At 38.3% G+C, this 16073-nt stretch overlaps 1 protein-coding gene across 1 annotated transcript; it reads right to left on the minus strand.

Moving 5' to 3' along the window:
- Positions 1-247: 247 nt before the first annotated feature.
- On the minus strand, positions 248-3958 carry LOC113299046 (protein PLASTID MOVEMENT IMPAIRED 1-like). The gene has a single exon (XM_026547971.1). It carries the CDS (start codon positions 3017-3019, stop codon positions 392-394), a length of 2628 nt encoding a protein of 875 aa, XP_026403756.1. The 5' UTR covers positions 3020-3958; the 3' UTR covers positions 248-391.
- Between the last annotated feature and the right edge of the window lie 12115 nt (positions 3959-16073).

Consider the following 16073-nt stretch of genomic DNA (forward strand, 5'->3'; position numbering starts at 1 on the left):
AAATGACTAACTAGGATTCTGTCATCAACTATCGCCTTGAGTGGAGTTTGCAAGTAAGCGATTTGAGCTGTTTTTTTCACGTATTATGTTCTGAATTACCATCATGTAGTTTCGCATTCACCATTAGTAACAAGAAATAAGTAGTTTAGGTGGTCTCCCTACACTACCGCATGCGCATCTCTGGTGCAGTTCATAATAGGAAGTGTAAGGTGAGATTGAATTATTGCGTAAAGTGAAGTATGGAAGGTAAAACCAAAATTTTCTTTAGATGGCTACATTACTTAGCAGTTCAATATAACATTTATCACAAAGCCTACTGTTTTATTTTGATCATACATATGATTATAAAACTTCCTGTCTAGTTACTTACTTATTATTGCTTACAAAGTTACTATGACCTAATCATAGCTAGTTGCTGTTTTAGGAACTTAACATCTGGATTTCTCATCTGTTTGAGCCACATATCTGCCATTAGACGCGAAGAGATGCTCCATAACGAATCCATCCCCTTCGACGTTACGGGTTTCCCTTTTTTAACCGGCTTCCCCAAGCCATGTTCCATTAACCACAGCATTGCAGTTAACCGTTGCTTCCCAGCATCCCAAATATGCCGTTTCTCTCCCATTCTGATCTTTAAACCCCCAACATGTAAACTCACCACTTTATATCTCATTTCAACAGTATCACCAACATCTTTCCCTGGTGTAGCTTCTGTACGTGTTGCCTGAATCAAAACAATCATTGGGCCTCCTACTGCCTCATATCGCCTCAATGGGTCCCTTAGTTGAAGAGCTAGTGACAGTGTTACTGTAGCTGGGAGTTCCTGTTCACCTTCAGCTGTGGTTAGACTTCTATTTTTCAGCCAAATCTCGAGTGGGACAGATGAGGCAAAGGGCCGATGCAGGTCTTTCTTGTTGCCAAGAGTAAAGAGTGGAGAAACATCGAAAGGGGCATCTTCTTCTGCCATCTCTGCCTGAATCTTTAGAGCTTCGATTGCCATGGACTCTATCTTTTGCATTGAAAATGCTAGAATCTCATCTATAGCAACTGGTTCTCCATCTACATTCCAGATTCCTGTTGAGATCCTCTCTTTTCTGCCTGCATTCATTTCTGCGGCCATGGTTTTTAATGCAGTGATGGAGCTAGCAGCTTTAGAGGTAGTTACTTCTGCATTCCGTCCTTGGATGATTGTGGAAGCAATTCCTTCGAAAGCTACTTGTTCTGCAGTTTTACCAACCAACTCGTCCAGAGGCATTAATGCTAACATCTCAGAGCTCAGTTCTTCAAGTCCAATGGCTGCCATTCGTTGGAACATCTCGAACCCACTCATCAATTTCTGTGATTGAAGAATCAAAGGTTTTGAGAGCTGTATTGCGAGCTTCGGGGTTTCTTTTCTTGAGAACTCAATGTTGAAAGGATTTGTGGCAGCTAAATAGCCTCTATCCTTTGTTTGAACTACACAGCCTAGTCCCTTGCCAAGATCTGGTAGAAGAACTTTGGAATCTGTTTCTGTGGTTTCTGTGATAATTTCAGATACTTCAGGTTTCAACAGCTGATTACCCTTCTGTTCATCGTGCTCCTCTTCCTCGAGCATTTGAAGAAATTCCATGGTTACAGTTTCTTCATCTTCATCTAGCTTTTGTGATTCACTTTCTTCTTCTGTATTGACAGAATTTTCATCCTCCATCATAGATTCAAGTGTTTTGATCTGTTGAGCAATCAAGTCAAGGTCCTTCGATCTTGTCCAGTGGAGTTGCTCATTCATTACTACTTTAACAACCTCACTTGTAACCGACCTATCGTCTTCAGACACTTCTTCGTTGGCATGGCCTTTTTCTCGAATCTCAACTCCTTTGTCTACGACGTCGAATTCCGGAAGATCACGGCCTTCTACATTCATCTCAGGCTCTTCAGATTTCTGAGAAAATGGTGAGCTTGGAGGAAAGACAGCTGGTGCAGCAAAACTGAAGTCGTCAATGGCATCAAAATCCACTCCTCTGCCCACACTTGAAGGACTCATCGACACGGCCATTCTACTTGACATCCTTCTACTCGGAATGCTGAAAGAAGATTTTGATTGCTTGCGACCAAAATAACTCAAAGAACTACTACCTGAGTTGGATCCTTCATCAGTGTGCCCATAAATTCCCAACTCTCCATCTTTCTCCATGATTTGAAATCCAAGTTTCAGAACAAGTTTTCCTCCTTTTGCTTTTCCTGATAAATCATAACTTGCATCCCACTGCCGAACACGCGTCTCCTCAAGGCTTTTCTCCAAGGATTTTTGAATCAGAAGACTCAAATCCACTGAACCCCTTCCAAAATCAATCTCTCGAGCATCAACAGCTGACATATAAATCAAGAAAGGGCGAGGCTCAAATTTCGGCTGCTTTCCACTCCCAGTACTACAATAGACATGACACTTGACAAACAAAGTCTCTTCGAACTCAGCTACTCCTTGCGAAACTCTGGATGGCATCGTCTTCACTGCCCCATCTCTAGTCTCTTTCTTCCTCACGCAAATACAAAGACGAAGCCCATTCATCGACGTTGGAAGACCTTCAACACTGACAACTTCAATAGAGAACAAACAGCTCAATCTCCGCATTCGGATATGTGAAAGTGCTCGAATTGGCTTCCATTTCCAAATTCCCTTCTTTTCAGCCGAACCCACGACCTTTTCATCCAGCATCTTGATCTCTTGGTGATCTGAAACTTGCAGTTCGTTTTTCTCATCATTTTGATCATGATCAAGCTTCGGCTTAGATCGCCATGGGGACGTAAAAATCCGCATGGACTGAGATATCTCCCTATTTTCCTCATTTTTTGATGTGAGTATGTTAGCGGCTGGCGAATTTGTGGGAATTGAAGTTCGAGGAAGAGCAAAGGAGGCAGTTCTTCTTCTTGTGGTAGTAGTAGTAGTTGTATGGGACTGGTAGAGTGACTGACTTAGAAACTCAAGTTCTTCCAAGATATTGGTGTTGGAATTCCTAGTCTCTGGTGAAATTTGTGGCTCCATTGTATATCTGATTATGTTTCAGTTGTTTCAGAGACAGAAGAACAAGAAGTTTGAAAGTGTTATTGGAACTTCGAAAGGTGGAGCAACTTCCAAGGCATAATTGATTGTGTGGGGTTTGTTAGTTGAGTTTGTGAAAGCAAAGAAGGGGAACTGCAAGGATGGAAATGGTTTTAGATCGCAAATTTGAGACCGATAGATCATTTCAATCGCGCCCGTAAGGTATGGGATTCACTGACATCTTCACCTCTCCGTACTTAATTTTCTTCTACTGCCTCTCTAGCTCCCTTTGTGATTGGTCAAAATACGCAGCTTCCGTAATACAAAAGACTGTTAGGATGCTTGGACGGGATTAATGAAACGTTGTGGTGACCCCTTCCTCTCTAAATTGTGTAGTCTGTAAAGAAACAGACATGAGAGAGAGATTTAAATGGCCGAGCCATGCTCATTTATGGTTTAACTATAGGTGTATCATGGGAGTCATTAAGTCGATTATCTTGTGTATGGAGTGTTTTAGTTGAGATCAGCTGACAAGTTATCCCAAAAAAGCTGTTGCATTATTAGGAATGTTGTACCACATTTTGTGCCACCGCATTCAAGGAAGGGTGCACAGTAGTTCTCATCTAAGGTATCCTGGATTGTAACTGAAGAAACCAATTGACAACAGTAAATCTAAAACCACGAACATGTGATGTTCATAAATCCTCCTAGAGTCCTACTAGTAGTAGGTAGGAAAAGTTTTAGAGCTTCAAATTGTGTCCACATTTTTGGCTCCCTATTTCTGCCTTTTGAATGGATCAACAATTGCATTTAGTAAAATCTCTCAGATTAACATGGGTATCCATAGAAAACTCTTGGACCACAGTTCTTTTTCTTTTCTTGGTTCGATCTTTAAAAATCAAACCTCTCGAGACAAAATTTATCAAGTTAGAGCTTTTTAACAAGTCAGAAAGATCACTACTAGGTAAAAAGAAACAATAATTAGCACGATCCTTGAAAAGAACAAAGAGAAAAAAAAAAACTAGAAAAGATGGCGAGCACCAATGAGCAGATGCCACGAAAGCTAGAAAGTGAAGAACAGACGGAAGCAGCAGATGCAGAAAGGGAAGGTTGCCGGGGGGGGTTGTTGCCACTAGAGAGCAGCCCTTATGTCAAGTACTCGGATTTGGAGGATTACAAGCGCCAAGGTTATGGCACTGAAGGACATCTTCAGCCCAAGCCTGGCCAGACCGGGTGCCCCACAGATGCTCCTACACCTTCTGGAAATGCTCTCTCCTCCTTGGGAAATATCTGACCCCTCAGCCTTCAAGACAAGGATAAGGACGAAATTTCTATAAATCTTGTATCACACTCTATGTGTAGCGTCAATTTTGTTGTGTCAAATTCTGTACATTTTCATGCAAATAAAATAAAAACCAAATCTTATGTGTAAACAGTGTGATCCAAATCTTCCATCAAACATGGAAAATTACTGGTGAAAAAAAGCTCACCGCAGCTCATGGATTGACAAACACTTCCACTAGGAGGCAAGAAAATGGAATCGTAAGTTTGTAACAGCTTAAAACGAAACACTGGTGATACATGAGCACATTAAACCATAACTACCACCTTAAACACTTGATTATTGTCAAACATAACAGTCAGTAAAGGATATTTTTCATCTCATCAACAATAGAACCAGGCTGAGATTCCCTTGGGTTGGATGCACACTCAGGCCTGTTCCCATGTACCATGTCAAAAAGTTATGTTTGTCATATCTGGTGGAATGGCAACACACTATGAGAATACAGTTGAGTGATAGTGTACCTAGCGAATGATATTGTCAATAGCACCGGCGATGAAGATTATACCGCTGGATATAAAGTTAACATCGCTCGACGGAATGTCTAGCGGCAACCGCTAGTTCTTTGTCGCGTATAAATAGATAATTTTTAAACATAAAATTTATACCAAAACTTTTACTTTTTTTTTTCCTCTCTTTCTCAATCTCTAAAATTTTCTCAAATGGTAAAATCTCAAACCCAACTTGGTTCAGCAGTGCAACTTGGTTTTTCTTGAGTAGTACTTGAAGGTATTGTTCATAAGATACGTGATAGTTATCAAGAAATAGGTAAAAAGCAAAGAAGTCTTCAAGTTTTGAATATTAACCAACTCAAACGTGTAACTAAGAAAAGGCAAAGAAGAGTTCAAGCCTTCAAGGCAAGGAAAATCAAGGCAAAGCAAATTTGAAGGCAAAGAAGATAAACAAAGGAAACTAGTTCATGGGCGCATTGATTGGAAGTTATGTGAAATGAAGAAGATAAACAGGATGAAGAACATTATCCCAGATTTTTATTTTTAAAGTCTATATTTTAGATTATCATTGTCTAGTTTTATGTCTTGTAGAATGAATATTAATGATTAATTCGAAATTTATATCAAAAAAACACACTTGCTTATGATGAAAATTTGACTCGAATTGTTAAAAATTAAGCTTATTCTAATTCTTAATTCAGTCATATATTTTAATTTTAATTAATAAAGTTAAAAAAATGTTAAAACATCTATTTAGCATTAAGTTGACAGTTAAGAAATTAAAACATAAATATTGAATTATATTTGTTCAACACTCTTAAAATCTCAAAACAACTTTCATATTGGAAGTCTTTTCCGTTGATGTCGCCCCATTCCGCCCGGCTCCTTTGCTCAATGTCCATCATGGTTTCACCGCCCCTCATGTTTCGACCCGCTTGGATTACTAAAGCAACATACTTAATAGTTTCCTTATTGATCACATTGAAGAGGTGACAACGCAATTGTATTATTGTAGAGCTTTATTGTTTCTTCTTGAAATTTCACAAGTATGTTTATCCAAAATGTCATGGCTTGGAGTGCAACGCCAACGATAGGGAGTTGACTAAAAAGAAAACATAATTCTTGCAAATACATTCATCTTAGTAAATTTTGGACTCCATCTTCTTATTTGATTTTGCACATTGGATCGGTAAACAACTATTTTGATGTTCGATAACATGTTGGTTTTCTATGAACTCAACCATGTTGATATTTTCAGACATGCTCTTTGAAAAATTGGAAGCGTGATGAAAAGTATGGAAGTTGTGTGAGTTTGAGAAATGGTAAAGAGATTTAGAAATTCTGGTGTGTGTTGAAATGAATTTGAAGTTGGGTATTTATAGGGGTGAAATTTCTGACTGTTGGATGAAAAATAACTAAGCAATGTTCAAAACAGCGAGCGATGGAAAGACTAGCGCTGACGCTTTTCTTACCGACGAGCGTTGTTAAGACCATCGAGCGATAGAGTCCCTATCGCTCACTTCTGACTCCACCTCGTATGCCTAAGTGGTATATTTTCCATATGTTTGCCACTTTGTCATACCCATCGTGGATGAAAAAGTGGCAAACCACTTGATATGACATATGCATAGGACTATGCCTCAATAATAGAAAGTTCAATAGTTGTGATGTCTGACCCACAAAATCCATCCGGTCATACCAGCACTGATAACTTTACTACCTTTGTTCAGCCACCAAGGAACCTCAAGGAGCGTTGAAATTTCATCCAAATCTTCGACTGACGTACGGCGATGCACCTATTTATCAACAGAATTCAGTAATTGCAAGATGAATTATTTTCCGTCACCCAGATCAAATCCACATTGTAATTATAAACTTACCACTCCGCCTCGGTTTGAGATGGTATTTTATTATTATTAGTAGAAGTAACTGCCCACCAGATAATTTCTTGCAATTTTCTGTCTAAAAAAATTTGGCTTCTCTTAAATATATCTCATTTATTTATTTACCGTAACCCATGTAAAATAAGTCCTTAAGCTAATCAAACATACCTTTATAATCATTTCACGTAGCCTATAAAATTATACATAATTATTATATATAGCCGGACATAATAAGATAATCATTAAATCCCTAAATCAGTGACAAAAAAAAAGTTAACTATAAAAAGAATTATAATAAAATTTATGTTAGATATTTGACATAATTAATGTTTTAAAGAACAATCAGCACTCTCACTCAATTTTTTGTGTAATTATGATTGAGAAAATAAAATTATCTTAGAGAAATTATTTTTATAAATTATGTTTATGGAGTTTTGGGAGAATAGCTTTAAGAAAAGAATCAAAATCTTAGTTAATTCTATTTGGATTTATGTTGTTGTGGGAATTTTTTGTGGGAATACTTAGAATATACACCCAGATCAATTTTAATGTGCATGATTGTCTTTTGCTCATATGAAATTTTTTATCATTAATTCGGATTTTAAATTATTGCATTGATCAAAAATATTCTCTACTTAATGGGCACTAATTGCACCTTAAATTAACTAGGGTTTTCAGTGCAAATAAAAGGTTTTCGAAAATTCTCATTTCATGTTCTCTTTAATTTGTGACATTGCTTGTTTTTTTCTTTCCTATTCTTGTTGTTGAGTTCAGAGATTGTGTAGTTTATGTTATGGCTACATAAATTATATCAGGCAATGCTACGTTGGACACATCTGCGATATTGGAATATCACATCACTCATTCTTAAGGCGTAACCGCACATATTTTAAGGACTATTTATTGAAAAACTAGATATTCCCTCATTAAATTGTTTCTTCAATTTCAATTGTTTAATTTTCAGTAGTTTACCTCGTCTATTTATTTTGTAGTTATATAGCCCTGGGAACTTAAAGAGTTTCATAGGATTTAAAAAAAAAAAGAAACTAATATTATATGATTATAATATTAAAAATAAATACATACCTTAAAATTAATGCTAGTCATGTGAGTCAAGTAGTAAATAGTTGTATGTGCAAGTACTTTGAAGATTGAAGACAAGAAGATTTCATTCTTTTCCCTGGTCTTTGTGATAACTTATTGCACACTTGATTGATTGGGATCCAACAGGTGTTTATCTAGAATAGACTTTTAAAGCTTGTAGTATTATTGATAATCTATTTAGATGTTTTTCGAATTAGTATCCCTTTCAATGAAACAAAACCTGATAGCACTGATCTGTTGAGAGAGCACACAAATGTCTTCAATCAATCGTCTAATCCTCCAAGGAATGGCCGAATTTTCTTGGTTCATAATGTTAATCACTTGCTGGCAGTCTCCATGTGTTATTATGTTATCATACTGCATCCTCTTTACCAGTTTTAAAGGAAAAAAAAAAAAAACATAATTTACTTCAGCTACTAGAGGGTCACTTTGGTTGATAGTTGTTGAAGCTGCATCTTTGAATTCAGCGTCAGCATTCATCAACAACAGCCGCAAACTTATGGTCCTTAACTGCATCATGGAAGTTGAGATTTATACTATCAGCTGGATGAGGTAACCAATAAGTATGAGTACTATCAATTATGATAGGAACTGAAACTCTTCTTTGACCTTGATCTTCCGAATCGAAGTACTAATTAAATAACCTAATGGACTCGAAAAGGATAATATGAATAGTAAATATTAACTCTCAAATACCTTCAGGTTCCTCGATTTCCAAATTTGGCAACAAGTTAGCTCCCTTATAAAATATCCCCAATCTACCATGCATACCAAGCCAGTTAGCCATCAAGTCCCTAATACACCTTTTCGCAATATCTTCAGTTCTTATTCCCAAAGATGAATCAAATAAGATTGTTTTTTCTCGTTGACAGTGAAGAATGGGTACTCTAATGTCTCGTCTTGGTCCTCACAGAAATAACTATATGGGTCGACATGTGGAATGAATATGTTGATGGAATTTATATAACCAACCCCATTATGTAAAATGCTCCATATGAAAACTTGAACTCTTGAAGCTATACATTTGACTTGTGATAGTCTCTTCCAAGGGAATACATCATTTTTCTTACTAGAACATTATCCATGATCATCCATGAGTAGCTTCTCAAAATACTTTGGTGCAAAAACACCAGCATGAGTAAGTCTATATCTGTCATCATTACTTATGTTATGAATGGATAGAATAAAATTAGTGGTGGTAGCACAATACAAAATATCATATTAATTCAGTATTCCATCTCATGACACCACTTCCACTAATTCGCATTAATTAACTAAAAGTCTGTATATTGTATAGGTCTACATTGAGTTCAGGTCGAAAAGAGTTTATATTTTGGATCCAAGAATCTTTCCAAATATTAGTATGTGCTTTAAGCTCAAATCTGACAGATAAGATAGCTTGCCATGTACTCGAGGATCCTTGAGATTTGTTGACGTTCCATAAGTTTCCATTGTGCATGTACATAGCCTTTAGCAGCTGTATCCAAGGAGTATCAGGTTATGTAAATAATCTCCAACCTGGTTTACTCACCATGTCTTTGTTTATATGCTTAAGATATCTCAACCTAATTACTCAATCTTCTCTTATTTTAGAAACCAATCCTAGTTTATGTAATACAATCACTTAATTTATCTTTCTAGATAAATATATCTAGCAAACTTATACTATTAAAAATGGGTCATTTTAGTTTATTTTCATTTAATTCATTTTTCTTTCATTTTACCTTTATGTCTTGGTTAGTACCTTGGTGGGTGTCACACGCCCATTTAATCGCCTAAAATTTTCATGGGACATGACCGGAAATGATTGTGGTTCAGTGAATCATCTTCACCCAAAATCACTCAGCCTTTCATACTTGCATCGAAGTACGCATCTGCCTTCACTCATAAGGCATTGCACAACGAAAGTCTTTTCTTTTTTCTCTTTAACTCTTCATGTCCCCATAAGCATAAGAGGTTCTGCCATGCACTTCAACACTTCTCACACAAGACCATCAACATAATGAACAAAAAGAACTAACACAATAAACCCATTCCATTGCATTAAGGAAGATTATACAAAACAATCCATCACATGGACCAAAACAGGCCATCACCTTCTTGGTGATGCCTTTATTCTCTCAAGTATGAGACTACATGTCTACAAAACTCTCTTTATGTAAGCCTAATGATTTTTCCCAATCCTTAGGACTATTTATACAGAAAGCTCACTATCCAAAACCGTGCACAACACTTGCACACGCATGAAACATCCATGTGTCCTATCAGGTAGTTTCCATAACCGCCAGCTTGCTTTTCCAACTGCCACCTTTTGTGTTGTCAAGCCAACAGATTCCACACCTTTTCTTGGTGGTTATGAACACTCCACATGGTTATAAACTTCCTTTATAACCGTTCTATCTTGTATCACTTCATTGGCATGCTCGCAAAGCCAATAACCAACTCCTAACCGTCACTTGAGTCGTATTGCACACTTGTTGTGCCATACTGGATTCTGTCTTGCACCAACGTTCAGCTCTCTTGGCCCTGCATGTTTATCATTCCAAACTCATGCACGGACAATCCTTATGCTTTAACCATCGATCCCATCTCCTTAAGCTCACTCTAGTTACTCATGCGTTATATATGCTTCACTTCGCCAATTAGCTTGACAACAGCAATGCAACTCTTGCATTACCAACTTGTTTACATTGTTCAAGATTTGCCCAGCCTTGAACTAATGCATAGGCTAATCCTTAGTCTATTCGACATGCTTGCATCGTCCTTGAGTTTGGCCCAACTCAATTCCATGGACATGCCAACATGCCGCATGCCAACTCGCATGTTGCATGTTGCATCTTGCAACTTTGACTTTATCTTGCCTTCTACTTAATGAAGCTTCATTGTGTCAGCCAATAGCTTCATTACTTAGCCAAATGCATTTACAATGTAGTGCCACCCTTGCACTTCATTGGCCCTGCGGGGTTGTGCTATTCTTAGCACTTGACAGTCTACGCATGTCGCGCCATCCTGGCTGCACACTGAATTGGCCTGCAACTCTGTAACGCGTAATCATTATGCACCACTTGCATCCCTGTCATAGACCTTCCCCACCTAATCCGTTCAACGTCCTCGTTGAACGCAACCAAGCATACTCAATATACTTGTTCTCTGGCCTTGTACGCTTCTGAGCTCTTCTCAGAAATCAGCAAAGTTTGTTTGGCCTTTAACCTTGCCAAAACTTCTCTTCCTAGTACTTTATGCCATCACTTAGCTTTACTGCCTTTCCATTGATCCTACTGACTTGCACTGATGTTGTCACATTGGCTTACGCTCAAACTCCCATTACAATCGCATATCAGTACCCAAATGCTTTTTGTGATATATTACGCCATGCATTTTCAGAACTCCTCTGAAATTCGAGAGTACTAATCTTTTGGCTAACCCTAAACCAATGGTCCTCATTCGATTGCATCAGCATCATAAATATTTTCTCCAAGCCATTCTGTGCCTAAGTGCACACGCCAAACAACCAACATATCACCATGATATGCATAACTTAACTTACTGCCTTCAATTCCGACTGACATTGCACTCTTGCAATTCAACATGCCTTACTGTAGACTAAGTGTTCTTCAATCATATGCGCGTACGCCAAATCATGCAATGCCTTAAGGTATGCATGCCATGATTCCATACCACTCTGGTATGCGTCACAATCCATAGCCTTTGCTGTCTTCAGCAATATAACAAAACTTACACTAGATTTGGCCTCCAAATCATATTGTAGATTATGCCTCCTAGCTTTGCACCATTTGTATGCCAAATAACTAGCACCTTGATGTTCTTTGCTTGCATTGTCACTACACCTTGATTGAAATGCATGACTTTAGCCATGACTTAGGAAACCTGGGTTTTTACGGTTGTCTCGCTAGACTAGGTTCCTCTTCACGCGCCTTTGAAACCAGCAATTTAAGCACCACTTACTCTTTCAAACTTCTACGCTTTAACGTGGCGGAAAAACAACATCATGTTCTTCCTAACAATGAGTTACTCTTAACTCAAATACTTGATGGACTTACATCTTCATTCTTGCTGCGTTACTCCATGCCTTCGCTGCCAAATGCCTTCGCACTTCCACATAACTCTCAGCAGCAAACTCGACTATGCCACCAACTCTTCTATTTGCTTCTTTCACTTTCAGCATCTTCTATTGCATATTTTGGATTAATATGCTATGTAGCATCTTCCACGCGAACTAGCTTTACTTTTAACAAAAGAGGCAAGATCTTTCACTTCAAATACCCTCATTCACTACTACCTTACATAGAGAGACTTCATTCCAACACCAAGGTCCACTCGACCCAAACTGAAAGTATACTCAAACTTGAGCAAATACTTGCGCCAACTGATTGCAAATTGTAAGACCTAACAATCCTTGCAATACTGACTTCATCTTCGCTTCTAAGCAACAAAGGAAGCGAGACAACACCTACTGTCCCCAACGTGGCAATTTACTTTGCCACATGCACTCTTCCAACTATCAACGTTCGTATGCGACTCCCATAATGAAGCACACTATAATTGGCAATTAGTTGAATGCTCCTTTTAGACTGATGCTATCATTTTGCTTTAGCTTTCATGAAGATTTCTTCAAAAATGACCTCATGCCATTCTTATGCATCACCATTACTTTGTCCTTCTTTTTCCATGTATCTATGATTCGTCTAACTTGCATCTCCAACCGCATCATGCATCTTGGCCAAGCCCAAATCTCATTTGGCGCATGCTACTATTGCATACATGTTATGCCAATTAGCACCCAAATCTTGACACAAACTTGTGCACCTTTGCACAACTGGAACAGACTTAACTTGGTGATTCTGAGCATCACCATAGAGCTCAGCAAAGTCATATCACTCAATGACTTCATCGGATAAACACTTTGGACAATTTTAACAAGGCCATAATCCTTGTAAATGAGGCGCCACTGCCTACGTTCCATGAAGCAAGAATGTCGCATTTTTCTTCAAACTTGGAACTCATTTTTACTGCCCATGCACAACTGGTTACTCTTGTCTTTCCCCTTCGCCAAAATCAACTTTAGTAGCAACAATTGTTGATTTGCAGTCGACAAGAACATCCGCTTGTGGTTATGATCAAATGCAAGTCTTTGGACTCCCTTGTCCAAGCATACTAATCACACTCATAAACCAGGTGCAAACACACTCCTTGTGCGCATCTAGCATCAACGAAGAACTTTTTGCAAACGCAAGACAGTGGTGTATTGGTTTTCCCCTAACTTGCTCTTATTTATTCATCCTTTCCATAAGATTTATGCTAGATAAGAATTGGCCATCCAATTCTTCCTTCATGGCATCACATTGCCACAAACATGCTGGTTCACAACCAGACTTTGCATTACCACCAAGGTACATGCATTCGAGAGAGATAACTATAATCTTCCATCAACTTGCTAAAATGAAAGCACCTTCAATCTATCACATAGACATGTTCTTCATCTACTTTTCCACTGTAAAGACCATCAATTTCTTTGTATTCAGGAACTTCCCCTAAAATTCCCATTACAACTTGTAATGTACTCGATACAGATAATACTACGAAAGAATGCATTCCAAATGCATAATCTTTGCATACTTGTGAGAAACATGAACTTTAACACCTGACTTTCACCATAGAAGTCAGCATACTCTTCAGTTTTGTCATGCAATCACTTGAAAACCTGGTTTTCAATAACTCTTGCACGTTCGTCTAACACTTTGGGTAGGAATTTTGACACCTTTGTCATAAACTTTCATAGCCTGTTTCTACTTCAAGCTTCAAAGTTCATTCCAATTGATCTTTCCACACAAGACTAATTTCTTCTAGTCTCCATACTAGTGAAACCCAAACAATTCTTCACTGAATTTGACAAACAAATGACATTAACTTGAGTAAAAGAGAGAAAAATCAACAACTGTGTCCCCTAACACAGCTCTGATACCTGCTGTCACACACCCATTTAATCGCCTAAAATTTTCAAGGGACATGACCGGCAATGATTGTGGTTCAGTGAATCATCTTCACCCAAAATCACTCAGCCTTGCATACTTGTATCGAAGTACGCATCTGCCTGCACTCATAAGGCATTGCACAACGAAAGTCTTTTGTTTTTTCTCTCTAAATCTTCCACACCTTTTCTTGGTGGTTATGAACACTCCACATGGTTATAAACTTCCTTTATAACTGTTTTATCTTGTATCACTTCATTGGCATGCTCGCAAAGCCAGTATCCAACTCCTAACCATCACTTGAGCCGTATTGCACACTTGTTGTGCCATACTGGATTCTGTCTTGCACCAACGTTCAGCTCTCTTGGCCCTGCATGTTTATCATTCCAAACTCATGCACGGACAATCCTTATGATTTAAACATCGAGGCCAGCTCCTTAAGCTCACTCTAGTTACTCATGCATCATATATGCTTCACTTTGCCAATTAGCTTGACAACAACAATTAGGGCTGCACATGGGCGGGTATGGGCGGGTATAAGCTAAAACCAACCTCGCACCCACAGAATGCGGTTTTTTTTTTTCATAACCAACCCCGCACCCACAAACAGCAGGCGGGTTTTGTTACCCGCCCGCTACGGGTTGGGCGGGTATGGGTTTAAACGGGTTTAAACCCGCTTTATATTCAAGTATTTAGAGTAACTTCTATTCTCCTTGATTAAGTGAGAAAAAAAACCAAAACCCCCAAAATATTCATATCTAGGAAGTTCACATATGAAGATTAAGTGTTGAATCTGTTGATTTTTCGATTATTGTCGATTTCTGGTGAAGATTCGAAGTTGTTGTTGTCGATTTCTGATGAAGATTTCTGGTAATTGTCGTTCGTAGGTGAAGAAGAATAACTGAGGAAGAAGAAGAGGAGAGGCCGAACAGAGAGAAGAGTGTAGAAAGTGAATGAGGGTTATCAGTTATCCTATCTACTAGTATTAGGGTTTCATAATGGACGACTAGGATTAGTTTTATCTAATGGTATATAATCTGCGGGTTTTTTGGGCGGGTATGGGCGGGTATTAGCTTAAACCAACCTCGCACCCACAGACAACGGGTTTTTCTTTTTCATAACCAACCCCGCACCCACAACGGGAGGGTATGGATTAAAAACCCACGGATTTAGCGGGTACGGGTGGGTTTGGGTATCGTGGGCGGGTCTTGTGCAGCCCTAACAACAATGCAACTCTTGCATTACCAACTTGTTTGCATTTTTCAAGCTTTGCCCAGCCTTTAACTAATGCATAGACTAATCCTTAGTCTATTCTACATGCTTGCATCATCCTTGAGTTTGGGCCAACTCAATTCCATGGACATGCCAACATTCCACATGCCAACATGCCAATTCGCATGTTGCATGTTGCATCTTGCAACTTTGGCTTTATCTTGCCTTCTACTTAATGAAGCTTCATTGTTTCGTCTAATAGCTTCATTACTTAGCCAAATGAATTTACAATCTAGTGCCACCCTTGCACTTCATTGGCCCTGTGGGGTTGTGCCATTCTTATCACTTGACAGTCTACGAAGTGTCGCGCCATCCTGGCTGCACACTGACTTGGCCTGCAACTCTGTAATGCGTAATCATTATGCGCCACTTGCATCCTTGTCATAGTGGGCCACTACAACTTTTTATAGTTTTCTGAATGAAAAAATAATTAAAACTTTAACCAACATATCTCAACTAAATCTTGTTAACTAATCACATTAAAATAATTTCTTCTAGTCCCGATCATTATGATACTCCAAGTTCTTAAGCACATCAAAATTGATGATGCAACAATTATTTTCTAATATTTATCTCAAGAAAATCCACTCACCAGAATCATCATCCTCTGAATCGCAAAAGATGACTAATTAAAGTGTTTTCATGCAAATGGTTGCAGCAAAGAACTTGTACATAGAATATTGAGTGAATATCAATGTAAGGATCATAGCCCACGAAATGACGAGTGTATCGAATACCCCACAATATTTTAGATATCAACTTCTACATACATGCCTTATATATTCTTACAAAATCAGCAACTCCCAAAAAAATTATTCAGCATGGTGTGGCTTGGTACGTAGTTAAAATCTGAGATCGAACTAATTGTGGAATCGCATAAGGTGGATTGACGTATAAGTGCAATTACTTAATTATAACTATAATAATAACTAAATACGAAAATTAAAGTGAAAAGGAAAGGGTACCAAGTACACCACTAGCTTTTTCGTTTGGCAACCTGTATGGAAAAACCCA

The sequence above is a fragment of the Papaver somniferum genome, chromosome 1 (genome assembly GCF_003573695.1).
Source record: "Papaver somniferum cultivar HN1 chromosome 1, ASM357369v1, whole genome shotgun sequence".
In the NCBI taxonomy this organism is placed as follows: domain Eukaryota; kingdom Viridiplantae; phylum Streptophyta; class Magnoliopsida; order Ranunculales; family Papaveraceae; genus Papaver; species Papaver somniferum.